The 15,490-nt window shown below is 39.2% G+C and overlaps 1 protein-coding gene across 2 annotated transcripts in view; it reads right to left on the bottom strand.

Annotated features, from left to right (window-relative positions):
* LOC122798413 (ubiquitin carboxyl-terminal hydrolase CYLD-like) overlaps positions 1–15,490 on the bottom strand; it is a 1,245,230-nt gene that overhangs the window by 488,059 nt on the left and 741,681 nt on the right. For both annotated transcript variants that reach the window (XM_044067332.1, XM_044067333.1), the window contains one exon: positions 5,692–5,824. In XM_044067332.1, the coding sequence (XP_043923267.1) occupies positions 5,692–5,824 (133 nt within the window). The remainder of the gene's footprint in view (positions 1–5,691; positions 5,825–15,490) is intronic.

Here is a 15,490-nt window from a genome sequence, read left to right as displayed (position 1 = left end):
TGGACTTTTTTTGTAGAAGTACAAAAAATACTTCTAACATCACTAAGGTTCAATTTGAAGCTCTTAACAACTTATGTGCTTCCCCTGTGAGAATTATTAAACCGGACAAAGGGGGTGGGTTAGTTATTTTTGAAAATGATCAGTACACTCAAAGAATGTTTGAGGTTCTTGATTCTCAAGCTTATAGACCAGCATCACTGAATGAAATGAACAGTTGCTCAAACAGACTTAGAGGTTACTTTAGGGACATTTACCTTTTGGGAAGAATCGATGTGGACACATACAAATACATAGATATTGTTTCACCAAAAGTACCGGTAATGTTTGGAATACCAAAGGTCCATAAGAATAGTAGTGACCCCCCTATGAGAGCGTTAATAGATGGAAGATCTTCTATGACCTATCCATGTTCTAAATATGTAGACTTTTTGCTCTCTAAATACATTAAACTGGTACCCAGCATTTGTAAGGACTCTTGGTCTTTTTTGACCAATATTAATAGTATTCCTTTTAACAATCATTACAACTTTCTCACTATTGACGTTGTCGATTTGTACACCTCAATCCCTCACCAAGAAGCGGTTGAGTGGATTTGTTTACTCCTTAATGAACTTAAAGCACCTAAGGTTGAGATCGACAACATCACTGAACTATTAGACATAGTTCTCACGTCTAACTTTTTCACCTTTGATGGTTCTATCTACTTGCAAACTCAAGGTGTGGCAATGGGCTCACCTTGCGGTGCCAGTGTTGCCAACCTTTTTATGGCACACTGGGAGAAAAACTTCCTTTTCAACAACCCAGATTGGATGAAACACATCCATTATTACACAAGATTTTTGGATGATGTTTTCATCCTCTTCGAAGGTGAGGCCACACTAGCAGAGTCATTAGTGGATTTTTTAAATACAAATACACCTTTCCTCAAGTTTACTTATAATTTTTCTAAGGAAAGCATTGACTATCTTGATGTGAAATTGACTAAAGATTCAACTATTTCTAGTCTTCAATCTTCCATTTTTAGGAAAGCTACTTACTGCAATTCCTTTTTACACTATTCTAGCTCTCACCCTTACAAACAAAAAAGAGCTATTGTTAAAGGTCAACTGGTGAGGGCAGTAAGGATGTGCAGTAAGCTTTCCGATTTCATTTCTGAGTGTAACTTCTTGAAACAACTATTTATTAATAGAGGTTACCCTCAGGTTATGTTTGAGACTCTATTCAGTGAGGTTGAGCTTAAGAGATCTAATGGCTATTTTAAGCCTCTCCTCAACTGTGAGAAGAGAGTAGGAACAACTGTACAGGCCCTTGTCGTTAATGAAGAAGAGATGAGTAATCCAGGTACAACAGTTGAGTTAACTACTGTACAAGGCTTGACCATCCCCCTTTGAGTTTTATCACCACTTTCAACAGTAATTCTAACCAGATTTTGAGGATTATACAGAAAAATTGTTTTTTCATTGAAAGTAATCCACTCTTATTAGAGAAATTAGGTACTAGACCTTATGTTGTTTATAAAAGGGGAAAGAACATAAAGGAACTGTTACAGAGGAATACTTATTCACATCCTTATCCCTATAATAGACTTAAAGGGACTTTTTCTTGTGGAATGTGCAACTGGTGTAATGTAATTCGTGTTGGTTCCACCTTGTCTATTAGGGATAGAAAATTTGATATCAAATTTAAAATTAACTGTGAAACAAAGTCTATAGTGTACATTGCTTTCTGTGTGTGTTGCCCTGCGTTCTATGTCGGAAAAACAGACAGAAAATTTAAGGAGTGTGTTTACCAACATTGCTACGCCATTAAAAAAGGTAAAACTGAAAACGCACTAGCTAAGCACGTTACATGTAACCCAGGGCACAGTTTCACATTTATGGGCATTGATCATGTACCAGTATCCATTAGAGGTGGCCCTACTTAACTGGTTCTTGAAAACCGTGAATTGGAATGGCAGTTGAAACTTGATGCCTTTAATAACCCGGGTTTAAATGAGAATTGCAATATTGCACCTGTTCTTAAACTCAAGGCATTTCTGAGATGATGCTTATATTGAGAACACTTTTTCAGCTCTTGTTTGCCCTTATTTACTAGTTGGGCTGACTTACCTTAACCTTATTACAAAACAACAAATAGTTACTTTTATATTTTTAAAAAAAATTATGATTTTACTATTTATTCTTTTGATCTAATTATCCACTGGATTTGAGTTGCTTAGGCAACTTTCATTAATATTGTTTTTACATCTACTAAAAACCTCTTTATCTAATTTTACTTTCAAACATTTTCTATGTATATAAACTGTGTTACTGCTAACTGATGAGTTACTTTACTATGTATTTTTGTTTCTTTCACTTGGTATTGCCCTTTTAAGTGTATTGTCTTATTTTATTGAAAGGAAGTGATGTAATGTACCAACTGCTACTTAGGTTCAAAAAGGTTTTGGCGCCCTTTTTGTACTTCTCTGATGAAGCTTCTCTCTTTTGGAGTAGCGAAAACGCTTGTTGTCTTTCCACAATAAATTTGCGTTAAGGAATATTACTCTGTGCTTTGGGCTTTGCTTTGACCAGGACCTCCTGTTGTACCAGTATATATAATATATATATATATATATATATATATATATATATATATATATATATATATATATACATTTAGTTAGAAAGCACGTGAGGAAACTATTAATCTGTTATTTTTGTTTTACTTGGATCGCATGTCTGTGTACTTAAAGGATTTTTGACTGGAAACAGACATTCTACCCTGCTTGGATTATTTTTGAATACTTATTAATTCTGTACAATATTTCACATTATATATTTTTTATTAGTTTTTGACTTAGGATGGATTTAAGTTTGCTTTTTCTACTACCACTACCTGATCTGATTAATATATATAGTGATTAACTATATATATATATATATATATATATATATATATATATATATATATATGTGTGTGTGTGTATGGATTGAAAATTTTCCACACAGAGAGGTTTCTTGCACTATTTTGTTTTTGGACCCACTATACTTGCTTAGTGAGGTGTTAGAGACTTCAGGGATACCACGTAGATTACTTGATTTTTGATAATGAACGAATGCATGCATGAACAGGTAAGTCCATTTCAAAAATGTGTATTTGGACAGATGGTGTTAACAGTGGAGGGGGTAGGTAAAGGGCATGTTTAACCATTTATCAGACTCTTTGGACAACCCTGGCACTGAATCTAAAAGTATCAAACCAAACACTATCATCCATTTGTCAATGTCAGAGAGGAATTTCTTGAATTGGAGTCTGCCACCAGTGACTGGATTCATAGATTCACTGCGGAGTAAGTAAAATTGCCTGCCCTGAAGAACCAAGAAAAGGATGAGCTGACTGTTTTTTTAATGTGACAGACCGCTGAAGCTGAAGTTTGGGCCTCAGTCATTCCAAATGTTTTGGTTAGACACCCAGGCTAAGCATTCAAATGTATCAGGCAAGGTCGTAACCATATCACTGCCATTCTGCAATCCTGTGTGAAACCAGCATCACAGTTATGTCCACCAAACATACAAAGCAATATATCAAGATGTCTCTTGAAGATGATCTATATCTCTGTGATTGTTAAAATCACTGATGCAATTTATGTGCAGCAGGTAAAGGGGATAAAGGATAAAGAGGGAAACATACTCACAAGCGAGGAGACTGTGTTGAGGAGATGGAAAGAGTACTTTGAGGAGTTGATGAATGAAGAGAATGAGAGGGAGAGAAGGTTGGGTTATGTGCAGACAGTGAATCATGAAGTACAATGGATTAGCAAGGAGGAAGTAAGGATAGCTATGAAGAGGATGAAGAATGGAAAGGCTGTTGGTCCAGATGACATATCTGTGGAAGCATGGAGGTGTTTAGGTGAAATGGCAGTGGAGTTTTTAACCAGATTGTTTAATTAAATCTTAGAAAGTGAGAGGATGCCTGAGGAATGGAGAAAAAGTGTTTTGGTACCGATTTTTAAGAATAAGGGTGATGTGCAGAGCTGTAGTAACTACAGAGGGATTAAACTGATCAGTCACAGCATGAAGTCATGGGAAAGAGTAGTGGAAGCTAGGTTAAGAAGGGATGTGATGATTAGTGAACAGCAGTATGGTTTCATGCCGGGAAAGAGCACTACAGATGCGATGTTTGCTCTGAGAGTGTTGATGGAGAAGTACAGAGAATGTCAGAAGGGGTTGCATTGTGTTTTTGTAGACTTAGAGAAAGTATATGACAGGGTGCCTAGAGAGGAGTTGTGGTATTGTATGAGGAAGTCAGGAGTGTTAGAGAGGTATGTAAGAGTGGTATAAGATATGTACGATGGTAGTGTGACAGCAGTGAGGTCTGTGGTGGGAGTGATGGACGCGTTTAAGGTGGAGGTGGGGTTACATCAAGGATCAGCTCTGAGCCCTTTCTTATTTGCAATGGTGATGGACAGGTTGACAGACGAGATCAGAAAGGAATCCCCATGGACTATGATGTTTGCAGAAGACATTGTGATCTGTAGTGAGAGTAGGGAACAGGTGGAGGAGACCCTGGAGAGATGGAGATATGCTCTAGAGAGAAGAGGAATGAAGGTCAGCAGGACTAAGACAGAATATATGTGTGTGAATGAGAGGGAGGATAGAAGAATGGTGAGGATGCAAGGAGTAGGGGGTGGGGAAAGTGGATGAGTTTAAATACTTGGGGTCAATAGTTCAGAGTAACGGTGAGTTTGGAAAAGAGGTGAAGAAGAGAGTACAGGCAGGATGGAGTGGGTGGAGAAGAGTGTCAGGAGTGATTTGTGACAGACGAGTACCTGTAAGAGTGAAAGAGAAGGTCTACAAGAGGGTAGTGAGACCAGCTATGTTAAATGGGTTGGAGACAGTGGCATTTACAAAAAGGCAGGAGTTTGAGCTGGATGTGGCAGAGTTAAAGATGTTAAGATTTGCACTGGGTGTGACGAGGGTGGACTGGATTAGGAATAAGTATATTAGAGCATCAGCCCAGGTTGGAAGGTTTGGAGACAAAGCCAGAGAGGCAAGATTACGTTGGTTTGGACATGTGCTGAGGAGGGATGCTGAGTATATTGGGAAAAAGATGCTAAGGATGAAGCTACCAGGTAACAGGAAAAGAGGAAGGTCCAAGATAAGGTTTATGGATGTGGTGAGAGAGGACATGCAGGTGGTTGGTGTGACAGAGCAAGATGCAGAGGACAGGAAGAAATGGAAACGGGTGATCCGCTGTGGTGACCCCTAATGGGAACAGCCGAAAGAAGATGATGATGACTGATGCAATTTATCAACTCTGCAATTCAAGGCATGCCCTCTTCTTTTCATAGAAAGAGCTACCTGTGTGTCATTTTGCAGTGGTACCATCTTATCACTACACAAACTGATGTTGATTATTTTGAGTAGTCGTCACAGCAATCCAAACTTCTGAGGTTGATCTTTGCACAGAAAGTTTTGGAAATCACTGTTCTACAGTGCATGCTAGTATATTCTCTGCAACATAGCCTGGTTTCCTCTTATTCTTCTATCCTGAATTCTACATATTTTGTGGGAAACTACAGATTTTTTCACCTGTTATACTTCACAAGTGGGTCAGGAATCAAATGCACATCTTCAAAATAGAGTATGCATTGGAAATGAAAGAACAAAAAATGTTTTAGAAATTTAGGACTCACAGATTTCAGTCTCTTACCTGAAAAGAGCACAGTCCATGTAGCAGGAGTTGCGGTGACCTTGAATGCCTTTCATCTTCCCATTTAAGATCTTTACTGCCTCTGTGTTCATTAGAGGAGCCACTCTGCCAATTAGTTTGACTTTTACACCATCTTTTGGAATCAACAAAAACAGTTTTTAACTACTTCCATTTGAACTTCCATTTGAACAAATTTGAATAAATTTAACAAACATTACTGCACTGGTCTGACGCTAAATCAAATGCCTAAAGAAGTCCAACACAGAGATATTTATCACATCACTTAATTAAGACAACAGCAATGAAAGTAACTCAAAATGTGTTCTTTATGGTCAATATTCATGATCCACAATGCACTGCTTCATTTAGTAAATTAATGATTGCACCTGCCTTACAAGCAGCCTCTCAAATGCTGCTCATGTTGGACTGCAATGCACCTACAGACGTTCAGGTATTCTGTCCACAACTTTCAAGTTCCATGGAACATTTGGTGGGGAAAGTGGAGACACTTGGGAAAGCAGGCTGTTTTGCTACTATACCTAACTAACATAACTGCAACACAGGAAAAAATGCAGGGGTACAGCTCCATCTTTGTTCCCTCTGCATCCAAAGATCAATTTACTGCTGCTCCTTTAGGCTTGATGTGCATCCACATCAGGCCAGTGGTGATAGTGCCCTCAACTCCTAGCTACCTTACTCTTAAGGAAAGAGTAAAACAGCAGGCAATTCAAAGATCCCACTAGATATAAAAATGTACACAAAGAAACCACACAAAAAAATACATTAGCTGGTCCTGTAGTCTGCTGCTCCTCCTCCATACCAGTCTGTAATTATTAAGGTCATTCACATCTCACGTCAATGACAGTATAGACAGAAAACCAGTCTCGGTCCCATTACATCAAGTTGAAACACACACATTTTACACACTTTCAGACATACTACTGAAAATGTTGCATTTCTGATAGAGACTATTTTGTTATGCTGCCATTCACAGCATGTGGCTTCAAACTGTAATACCTAGTCTCATTTCTACAGATCTTTGGTTCTATATGTGCCTAGTAAAATCTTGACTTAGGTTTCTACTTTTAAGTTCATTACAAGTAAAGTCACTGAATGAATGTCACTTTAGACTGTAATTTCCTCTCAGTTCTTACAGCAATTATACCCCACAACCAAAACAAACTTCAAACATGTATATGTATAATCTATTACACACAGAATATTAATATACATTACATTAGCAAAATTCTAGCAACCACATTAGCAGCAGCAGCATACATTTCTTTCACCCAGATGTAAAATCACTTTCAAACTCTATAGTTTTTTTTTTTTCACAATTACCGGTTTCACTTTTGTAGAATCGCTTACTGTAATGTATTCTTCCATACCAGACACCACTTTATCAGTGGATTGCTTGCCACACAGGGTTGGCAAGTTCAGAGAAAATATTTCTAATTTTCTTTCAAGACTGTGGTCAAAGGGTCTTCGGATGTATGTAAGATAATGATGACGCTGGCTCCCACAAAACCTACCATCTCAGATGGCAGTCTAATGAATGAAGTCAAATCTCCTCCCTTATGAAGGAAGTATGGCTGTCTGAAGCATACAGCAGAACAGCACATGACTGAAGTGTGTCTGGTTAGGTAATTCAGGCTTAAACTGGCAAACACTTTATTGGTAGCAGCGATTGACTGCTAACTTCCTGTTCTCTTAAAATATCAACATAGTCAGAAACTAAAAATGTATATTGTTAACTTTAGGGTGATGTTCTCTACAACATTAATGTCTGCACAGTTTCATAATAATGATTTTCATTGTCTTCTACCATAAAATGTCCTGATATGAGTGGCCAGACTTTGCTATTTGTCAGGCTTCTCCCTCCCACAATGCACTCTGTGTCCACACAAAAAAATATTACAGCAACAGAACAAAAGAAAATATAAGAAGCAATAAGTTTAAAAGGAAACAGCAAAAAGTAAACAAGGAAAGTATGGACACTAAATATTTTGAATGTGTCAATGACTGAGTTACACAGCCCACCCCAGAATCACAGCCTCAGCCAAAGACTTAAAAATGATATGCATTTATTGAACATAAAATACTTAAAGTATAGTTGTGTAAAATCTTACCATAACTTTAGATGTCCTCTTCTATATGCTGCTGTATCCATAACGTGAGGGAGTCTGCCTCTGTTTGACCCATATGTCCGGCCATTCTACAAAAGATAAATGCTACTGGGAAGGTACTTGCGATGGCCCACATCACTCAGCGAATGTTGGCCATAAACGGACATCAGCACAGACCTACCTCAGAACCGAGTGGGTACTCAGGAGTCGGGCAAGAGTCAGGGGGAAGGCAGGGTGGGAAAGTATACAGCAGCATATAAAAGAGAAGGACATCTAAAGTTATGGTAAGATTTTACACAACTATACTATGTTCTTCTATTCAAATGCTGTTGTATCCATAACGTCAGGGAGAGTGCAAAAGCTCATGCTATTAAGGATTGGGAGGGGAAGCAGAGACATTTTCAACAAAGCCATGAATAATGGCCCTAGCAAATCCTGCTCTGAAATGGTGTCTAACTTGTAGTGTTTGGTGAAAGTGTGGACAGATGACCATGTAGCTGCTTCTAAAATGGCAGCTGTATATCCAAGCCCTTAAAGAAGGCCCTAGAGGAGGACACAGACTTAGTGGAGTGTGCCTTTACTTGGAAGGGGAGCCTTTTGCCATGGGATGTATAGCAAAAGGAAATAGCTTTTGAGATCCAAGAGGAAATGGTTTGCTTGGAAACAGGGTGTCCCAGGGCTCTATCTTAGTATACAAAAAGCTTATCTGATTTGTGAATGGATTTGGTTTTGGCCAAGTAGTATCTGAGTTGTCTATGTACATTCAAGGAGTGAGGGATCCTTTTGCTGGAGGACTGTGGTGAAGGGAAGAAGGTAGGAAGATTAATGGCCTGATTTAAGGAAAGATCATTGGCTCTAGGCGATTCGGTCATGTTGACTAATGTTGTCAAAAATGGGCATGGGTAGTTACCGGTGATAAGTGGATTAAGGACCTAGCCTACTCTGACCCACGCCAGGGACCCTTGCTAATGGTGGGAGGGGTATATGTGCCCCTATTGGCCAGTATGTGTGCCTGTCATAAAGCCCAGCAGCCCTGAGTCAATAAGCTACTGGCTGGCTGGTGTCTAGTTGCCCAGCCTGGGTTACCTGGGATAGCTCTGTTGAGCGAAAGCTGGACATAAAACCAACCAACCTGCCAAACATGAACTGAGAATTGCTATGCTTAATGTAGGTTCACTGACAGGATGCAGCTTGGAAGTGGATGACATGATGATGCAGAGGAGGCTGAACATCCTATGTATCCAAGAGATGAGATGGAAGAGCAGCGCAGCAAAGCCATTTGACCTGGGATCCAGAGTCTGCTACTCAGGTGGAGGTCAGGCTAGAAATGTTGTAGGAATTGTGGTGAGTCAGAAGCTTCAAAAGGCAGTAAAGGATATCATAAGAATTAATGATGGACTCATGGCAGTCAGACTCCAATGTAATGATAGGGCAGTATTCATAATCTCAGACTATGCCCCACAGCAGGGTGGTGATAGTGAGAAGAGTGCATTCAGACAGCAGTTGCAGGACCTACTACCATATTTCTCCATAAATAAGACCTAACCAGAGAATAAGGTCTAGCATGGTTTTCCATGGTGGTCATGATACAAGCCCTACCCCAAAAATAAGCCACAGTTAAGATCGTCAACAACACAGGATGGACGTGTTGAATTATAAAATAATAATATTATTGACACCCGTTGAATGAGGTTATTGTACTCTGCTCACCATTTTCGGATCATTCGGACACCCAACTTCTTCTCTTTGCAGAAAGTCATAAGATTCTTTCCCTGGGAGTCCTCGACGATTATTACTGTAACTCTAATCCTCACTCACACTTGACAGTTGAGATCCTCGCCTCATAAACACTGGCAAGTGTACTTTGATTGGTCAAAGCACAGACCGTAAAACGTGTGCACCTGATAACGAATGGGTGTGGTGGTGTCTTTTTAACTCTCACCATTTTGTGTTGCCATTCCTGTCTCGTAAGTCTTCAATTAACCCCCCCCCCCCAGACAAGATGAGTGAAAAAAGGAAGAGCTATTCTGTTGAGTACAAGAAAGGAATCGTGGTGGACTTGTGGGGAAAGAATCTGGTGGCTTTCTGCAAAGAGAAGAAGTTGGATCTCCGAATCAGGCCCTCTGTCATCAGATAGGTACCACCTAAGAAAACCTCTTTTACTTGTATGCATAAGACTTTCTAGTTGCAGGTTTTCTTGCCTACTCCAATGCCTGCTGTACATCCTCATAGAACAAGCACCTAAAAGGTATTAAGACAGAATCATTCAGGCTGTCAGTTGCAATTGCTCTAGGCTGGCATGTAACAGTCACTCCTGTGTGAGCAGATCCAGAACATTAGGAAGCTTGTGGTAATAGCTCTTGGCCAGTTCCATTAAAAGGGAGAACCTACTTTGCCTGTGCCAAAAGGGTGTCACCACAATGATCACTGGTAACTATTTTTGAAACTTCAGAAGTATTTTGCATATCAGTGGAAGTGCATAAAGCTGTTCAAGGGAATAAGACTGCATCTGTCCTCCAAGCATGGCTGCAGGGATATCTATCAGATTTTTTCCAACTGCCTGTTTTGAAAGGAGGCGAACAGATGTATTTCAGGCATTCCCCATATCTGGATCAAATCTTGGAAGACCTCTGCCCTGAAGGTCTATCTGGGATATGTTCTGTCTGCCACTATATTTTGCTCTCACAGGATGTACAAGGCCCAACATGTCAAAGAATGCTATAATACTAGCTCCCATACCATCACTGCCAACTGGCAAAGAGGTTATGACATAGTATCTTCTTGTTTGCTCAGGTACCACATGAATGTGGTGCAGTCTGTGACCACGAAAAGGGGACCCGGAGACCATAAGTGGTGAAGACCTTTTTTAAGGCCTGAATCAAAGCTAACATTTCTTTGACATATACATGCTTTGTAGTGTCCAAAGGACTCCATTAGCCTTGCACTTGAAATCCCCAGGACACTGCTTCCCATTCCAAATCTGACAAGTTTTTCTGGACTAAATGAAGTGGGGTCTGGAGGGAGAAGTGTAGGCCTGGACTGAGAGACATCTGATCCCATCACCACTGGTGCCTGGAACTCTAAGGGATGCAGGTGGTGGGACCAACATTTTTTTTTTTTTTAAGTACCACTGAGTCTCTCTTATATGGAGTCTGGCTAATGGTATTATGAGGATCATTGAAGCCATGAGGCCTAAAATTTTGAGAAACTCTCTTGGACAGAAAAATTCCTGAAAATGTTCTGATAAGTCAGGACTTTGTCTTCTGGTAGTAACACCATTTTTTTCTACATCTATCATATACCCCAGGAAGATAATTCTTTATGAGGGCATGAGATGAGACTTTGTAGGTTCAACTTGAAATTGGGAGTAACTGGAATGTTATAAGAATCTTTCAGTTCTAAAGCCACCATGAAACTGTGATCCGGAAGAAGGGATAGGACTGTTTGTAGGGTGAGCATTTTGAATTTAGGTAATTTCAGAAAGGTATTTTGGTACAAATCTAACACTGGTCTCCATGAAAGCTCCTTTTTTGTACTAAGAGATTCTCAAGTAAAATCCTTTACCTTTTGTGGCATAGGAACTGGTTCTATTATTTACTTATTTCTCTTCATTTACCGAGAAACTTCAACTGGGGTTTATCCCTTTTTCACTGGAGGCCCAGGGAGAAAAGCTCAACATATTAAAAATGCATTGCGTTTACATGAAAACACAATTACATGAATACATCTAGAACATATTATATAACATACAGTAGCCTGTGAATTTAAGGAAATACATTTTTTCATGAGTTACAGAGAAATTACACAGACAGGAGTTGTATTATATAATGTGCTTATCAGCTGGAAGTATAGAGAAGGGTAGCAAAGGCAGCAAAGGATTTAGCAGGAGGTAGAACTTAAAAGAGGATGAGTAGTTATATTAAACACTACGTAGAAAGCTTGTACAGAGCTGTATTAAAGAAAATACGGGCTATAGTAGTTACATGGGAACTGGAAGTTTTGTAGGAGAGAAAGAAGGTAGTGGAGTGTTAGTCTGTAGAAGAACTGTGCAAATGACATTTGTGGGAGAATATACAGTGAGATAGAGATATAAAGTTATAAAGATTAAGGGGGTGGTGGGTTAGCCTGGAGTAGTGCATAAGCACAACCAGTTATTTAGCAGGTGTTTCTTTAGTGATATTTTGAAGACATGCAGTGTGTCTACCTATCTTATTTCAGGAAGGATTTGTTCCAGACTTTTGCTATCTGGTTAGAGTATAGCCGTCTCTGTGCTGTTATTTGAATTTGTGATGGATTGAAAAGCTTTGTTGTTGGATCATAAGGCTCAGTTACTGGTACAGGGTTGTAGTATTCCTTTTACAGTGGGGTATTTTTATGGGGAGGTTTAGTTTATGGACTGTAATAAGTTGATGGTAGTTGAGATGGTTTTCAAGTTCTAGCCAGTTATGACTTTTTGGTGCAATGCAATGGCGTTTTTGAGGAATATTTGTTGCAAATTTAGTAATTTTATCACAGGCTTTCTCTAGTTCAGGGGTTCCCAAAGTGTGCACTGCAGCGCCCTGGGGAGCCGTGGCTTCCTCACAGGGGTGTCGCGAACCAACACCCTTCATTTACGACTTTTTTCTTTTGTTTTTTTAAATTTTCACGCTGTTTGAGCTGATGTCATCACGTGCGCGATGACGTCAGCTCAGTTAGGGCTACCAGCCTGTCGGAATTGAGAAAGGAGCTCATGCATTTCTGGCTGGGCATTGCTGCTCAAATGCAAGCAGGAACGGCAATGAACGGATTATGTTCAGGGAACAAGAATCGGACCTACGGCGGGTATGGCCAGAATGAATGAAGACTCCATGCAGGTAAGGAAACATTTAGAGATATGTGTGTGTGTGTGTGTGTGTGTGTGTGTTTGTGTGTGTGTGTGTGTGTGTGTGTGTGTTTGTGTGTAGGATCTAGGAGTAAAGAGCATTACTTTAGTTTTATTGAGGTTTAGGTTTGTAGTGAGGATAGGGAGGATGATTAGCGGATTAGAGAAGCATCATCTGTGTATTGATTACTGTTGCAGAAGCAAGATAATTAATGAAATCATTAAATAATAAAGGTCCAAGAATGAAACTTAGCAGGTACTAGTAAGTAGGTAGTAAAGGCTTGTGAGCGGCTGTGGCGGTAGCTGTTTACCAATTGAACGAAGTATTCCTGAAGCCCAGTCAGTGAAGAATATGTGCTATTTTTAGATGGAAGATAATAAACACTTTGCAAAGGAAAAGGAAGATTGTGGATACAAGTTTGTTTTGATTTCTCTCTTTGTAAATAGTATTAGGGAAGGACAGTAGAGCTGTGGTTGTGCTACGATTGTGGTGCAAGCCATGCTGGCTATATGTTATGCTGTCTGCACAGTTATTTTATTTATTTACATTCTGTTAATCAGGTTTGCACTACTGGGTAGAGCCCATTTTCAAGAGAGACCCAGGAGAAAAGTTCCTAGCATTCCATAGCAATAGTACTGTTCTACAGTCCAGTGGTACTCCGTTTACATGCTGATTTATATCAAGACTGATATGATAATGCTGCTGTATGGTAACTTGAAACTGCTACTTTCTGTTTTTGCAACACATCCTTGAAACTAAACTAAATTGTTACAAAGAAAATCACACAAAATGTATAACATGTCAGAAAATACTGAATGATTCTGTTTTATAATACTGCCAGGTATTTAGTCCATAAAACTTAACAAGTCACATTTCATGGACCTTGATCCATTTAAGGATGGAATTGGACATTCTAGGTCTCAGACTGCTTAGTATAAGAATGTACCTGTGCAGATGCAACTTTTCTTTTCTCTTGATGACTGCATTGTTTGTAAAGCTTTGTACATTATTTGTAGAAAATTTTTATGCTCATACAAGCATCACTATGGAATATATGTGTATGTACAGCTTGTATGTTTATATATATATATTTATATACATACACATAATGTATGTGTGTATATATGTGATGAAGGGAGATACTGTCAGCACTGCTCTCTGGAATTTTGTAAATAACTATGTCATTTGTGAGTATTTATAAAGTGTTTGTGTTTAAAATGCATCCACAGTGTGCCCTTCTGGAAGACAACAGAAATGTACGTGCACTATTGTAACTGTCTAATGACACAGTAAGACTGGATCCCCATTTGTTAAGGGCCTTAAAATAGCTGATAAGGAGTTGACTGGTGGCAGTAGTAACTACATTAATATGCACTTTATGTGTGCCGTGGGGGGCCTTGGGAAAACCTGGATTCAACAAGGGTGCCGAGAATTGAAAAAGTTTGGTAACCACTGCTCTAGTTTATTTTTGATGGTTAAGTTAAGATTTGTAAAGATGGATGAAGTATAGAGAATAGGATGGAAGTAGGCATGTTTGTGCTATGTTTTTTCCTGGACTTGTTAGTGAAGAATATCATAGCCCTGTAAAGGGGATCATAGTTTCCAGTTCTTTTTTTTTTTTATCTGATGGCTAGGAGTAGTTGTTGGTCATATTTAACACTATCATGGAGCATTACTCCAAGGAGTTTTGCCTGTGTGACATACTCTGTTTTTGTTTTATAGGCTGACAGGATATGAAAAGATTGTTTCTGGTTTGAGTAGTTTTAGAGATGAAAAGCATAATTTGTGATTTTTTTTTTTAACATTTAAGAGCAAGCCTGAGCTATCTAGCCATGACTCTATGGCTAGAAAGGCCTTTTGGGTGTTTTCTTCTAGGGACACTAGTGTTTACGCTGAGTAGATGAGAGTGGCAATACTTGCATATTGTACCAAGGTAGCTTGTTTAGTGGTGATGCATATATTATTGATGAAGATATTGAAAAGAAGGAGTCCTAGAATTGATCCCCGAGGGATACTGACTGAGGAAATCAGAATAGTCTTGCTGCCATTTCATGACTTGTTTCCTATTGGATACGTAGCTGTGGAACCAGGTTAGTGATGGGGTTTTGATGCCTACAGAGACTAGTTCCTCAAAATTTCTGTTGTGGGACAGTACTGAACACTTTAGATAGGTCTAGGAAGACTGTTGAGACTAGTTTACCATTGTTTCAGAGTTGGTTACCTGTGTAATGTTTAAAAGGGCAGTAGTGGTGTTATGAGTACGCTGAAAGCCATGTTGAGTCAAGGTGAGTAGGTTATGGTTGGTGAGGTATTTGAGCAACTGGGTATGGACACATTTTTATAATACCTTGGTTAGGGGTGGGAGGATGGCTACTGGATAGTAGTTGGTTAGGTCAATAGAATTTCCACCTTTATGTAGGGTATGATGTATGATACATTCCAGATGTTGAAGACATGGTTTTCTTTTATGACTCCATTGATAAGTATGGAGACTGGGAATGCTACAGCTCAGTGATGGTGAACCTTTTGGGTTTGGTGTGTCAAAAGCTCCTTGCATAAAATAATTCAGTACACTTCACATGAGCAATGAATGCAAAAGCAGTGTCTTTGTTAACTCAGGTGTTGGTGATCACTGACATGTCACCCAAAACATTGTGGCGTGTGTCACCATTGACACATGTGTCATAGGTTCGCCATCACTGCTATAGCTTCTGCTGGTATTTTGAGGTACTCTGCTGGTAATTTGCCAGCTGGCAAAGTAGTTGGTTTAATTTTTAATAGGATATTTTTTATTGTTGAAGTGGGTACACT

Source organism: Protopterus annectens, chromosome 3.part1 (assembly GCF_019279795.1).
Source record: "Protopterus annectens isolate FY-2018-M chromosome 3.part1, PAN1.0, whole genome shotgun sequence".
Taxonomy (NCBI): Eukaryota; Metazoa; Chordata; order Ceratodontiformes; family Protopteridae; genus Protopterus; species Protopterus annectens.
The sequence above is the reverse complement of the archived record's forward strand: the minus strand, read 5'-3'. Positions and strand labels throughout refer to the sequence as shown.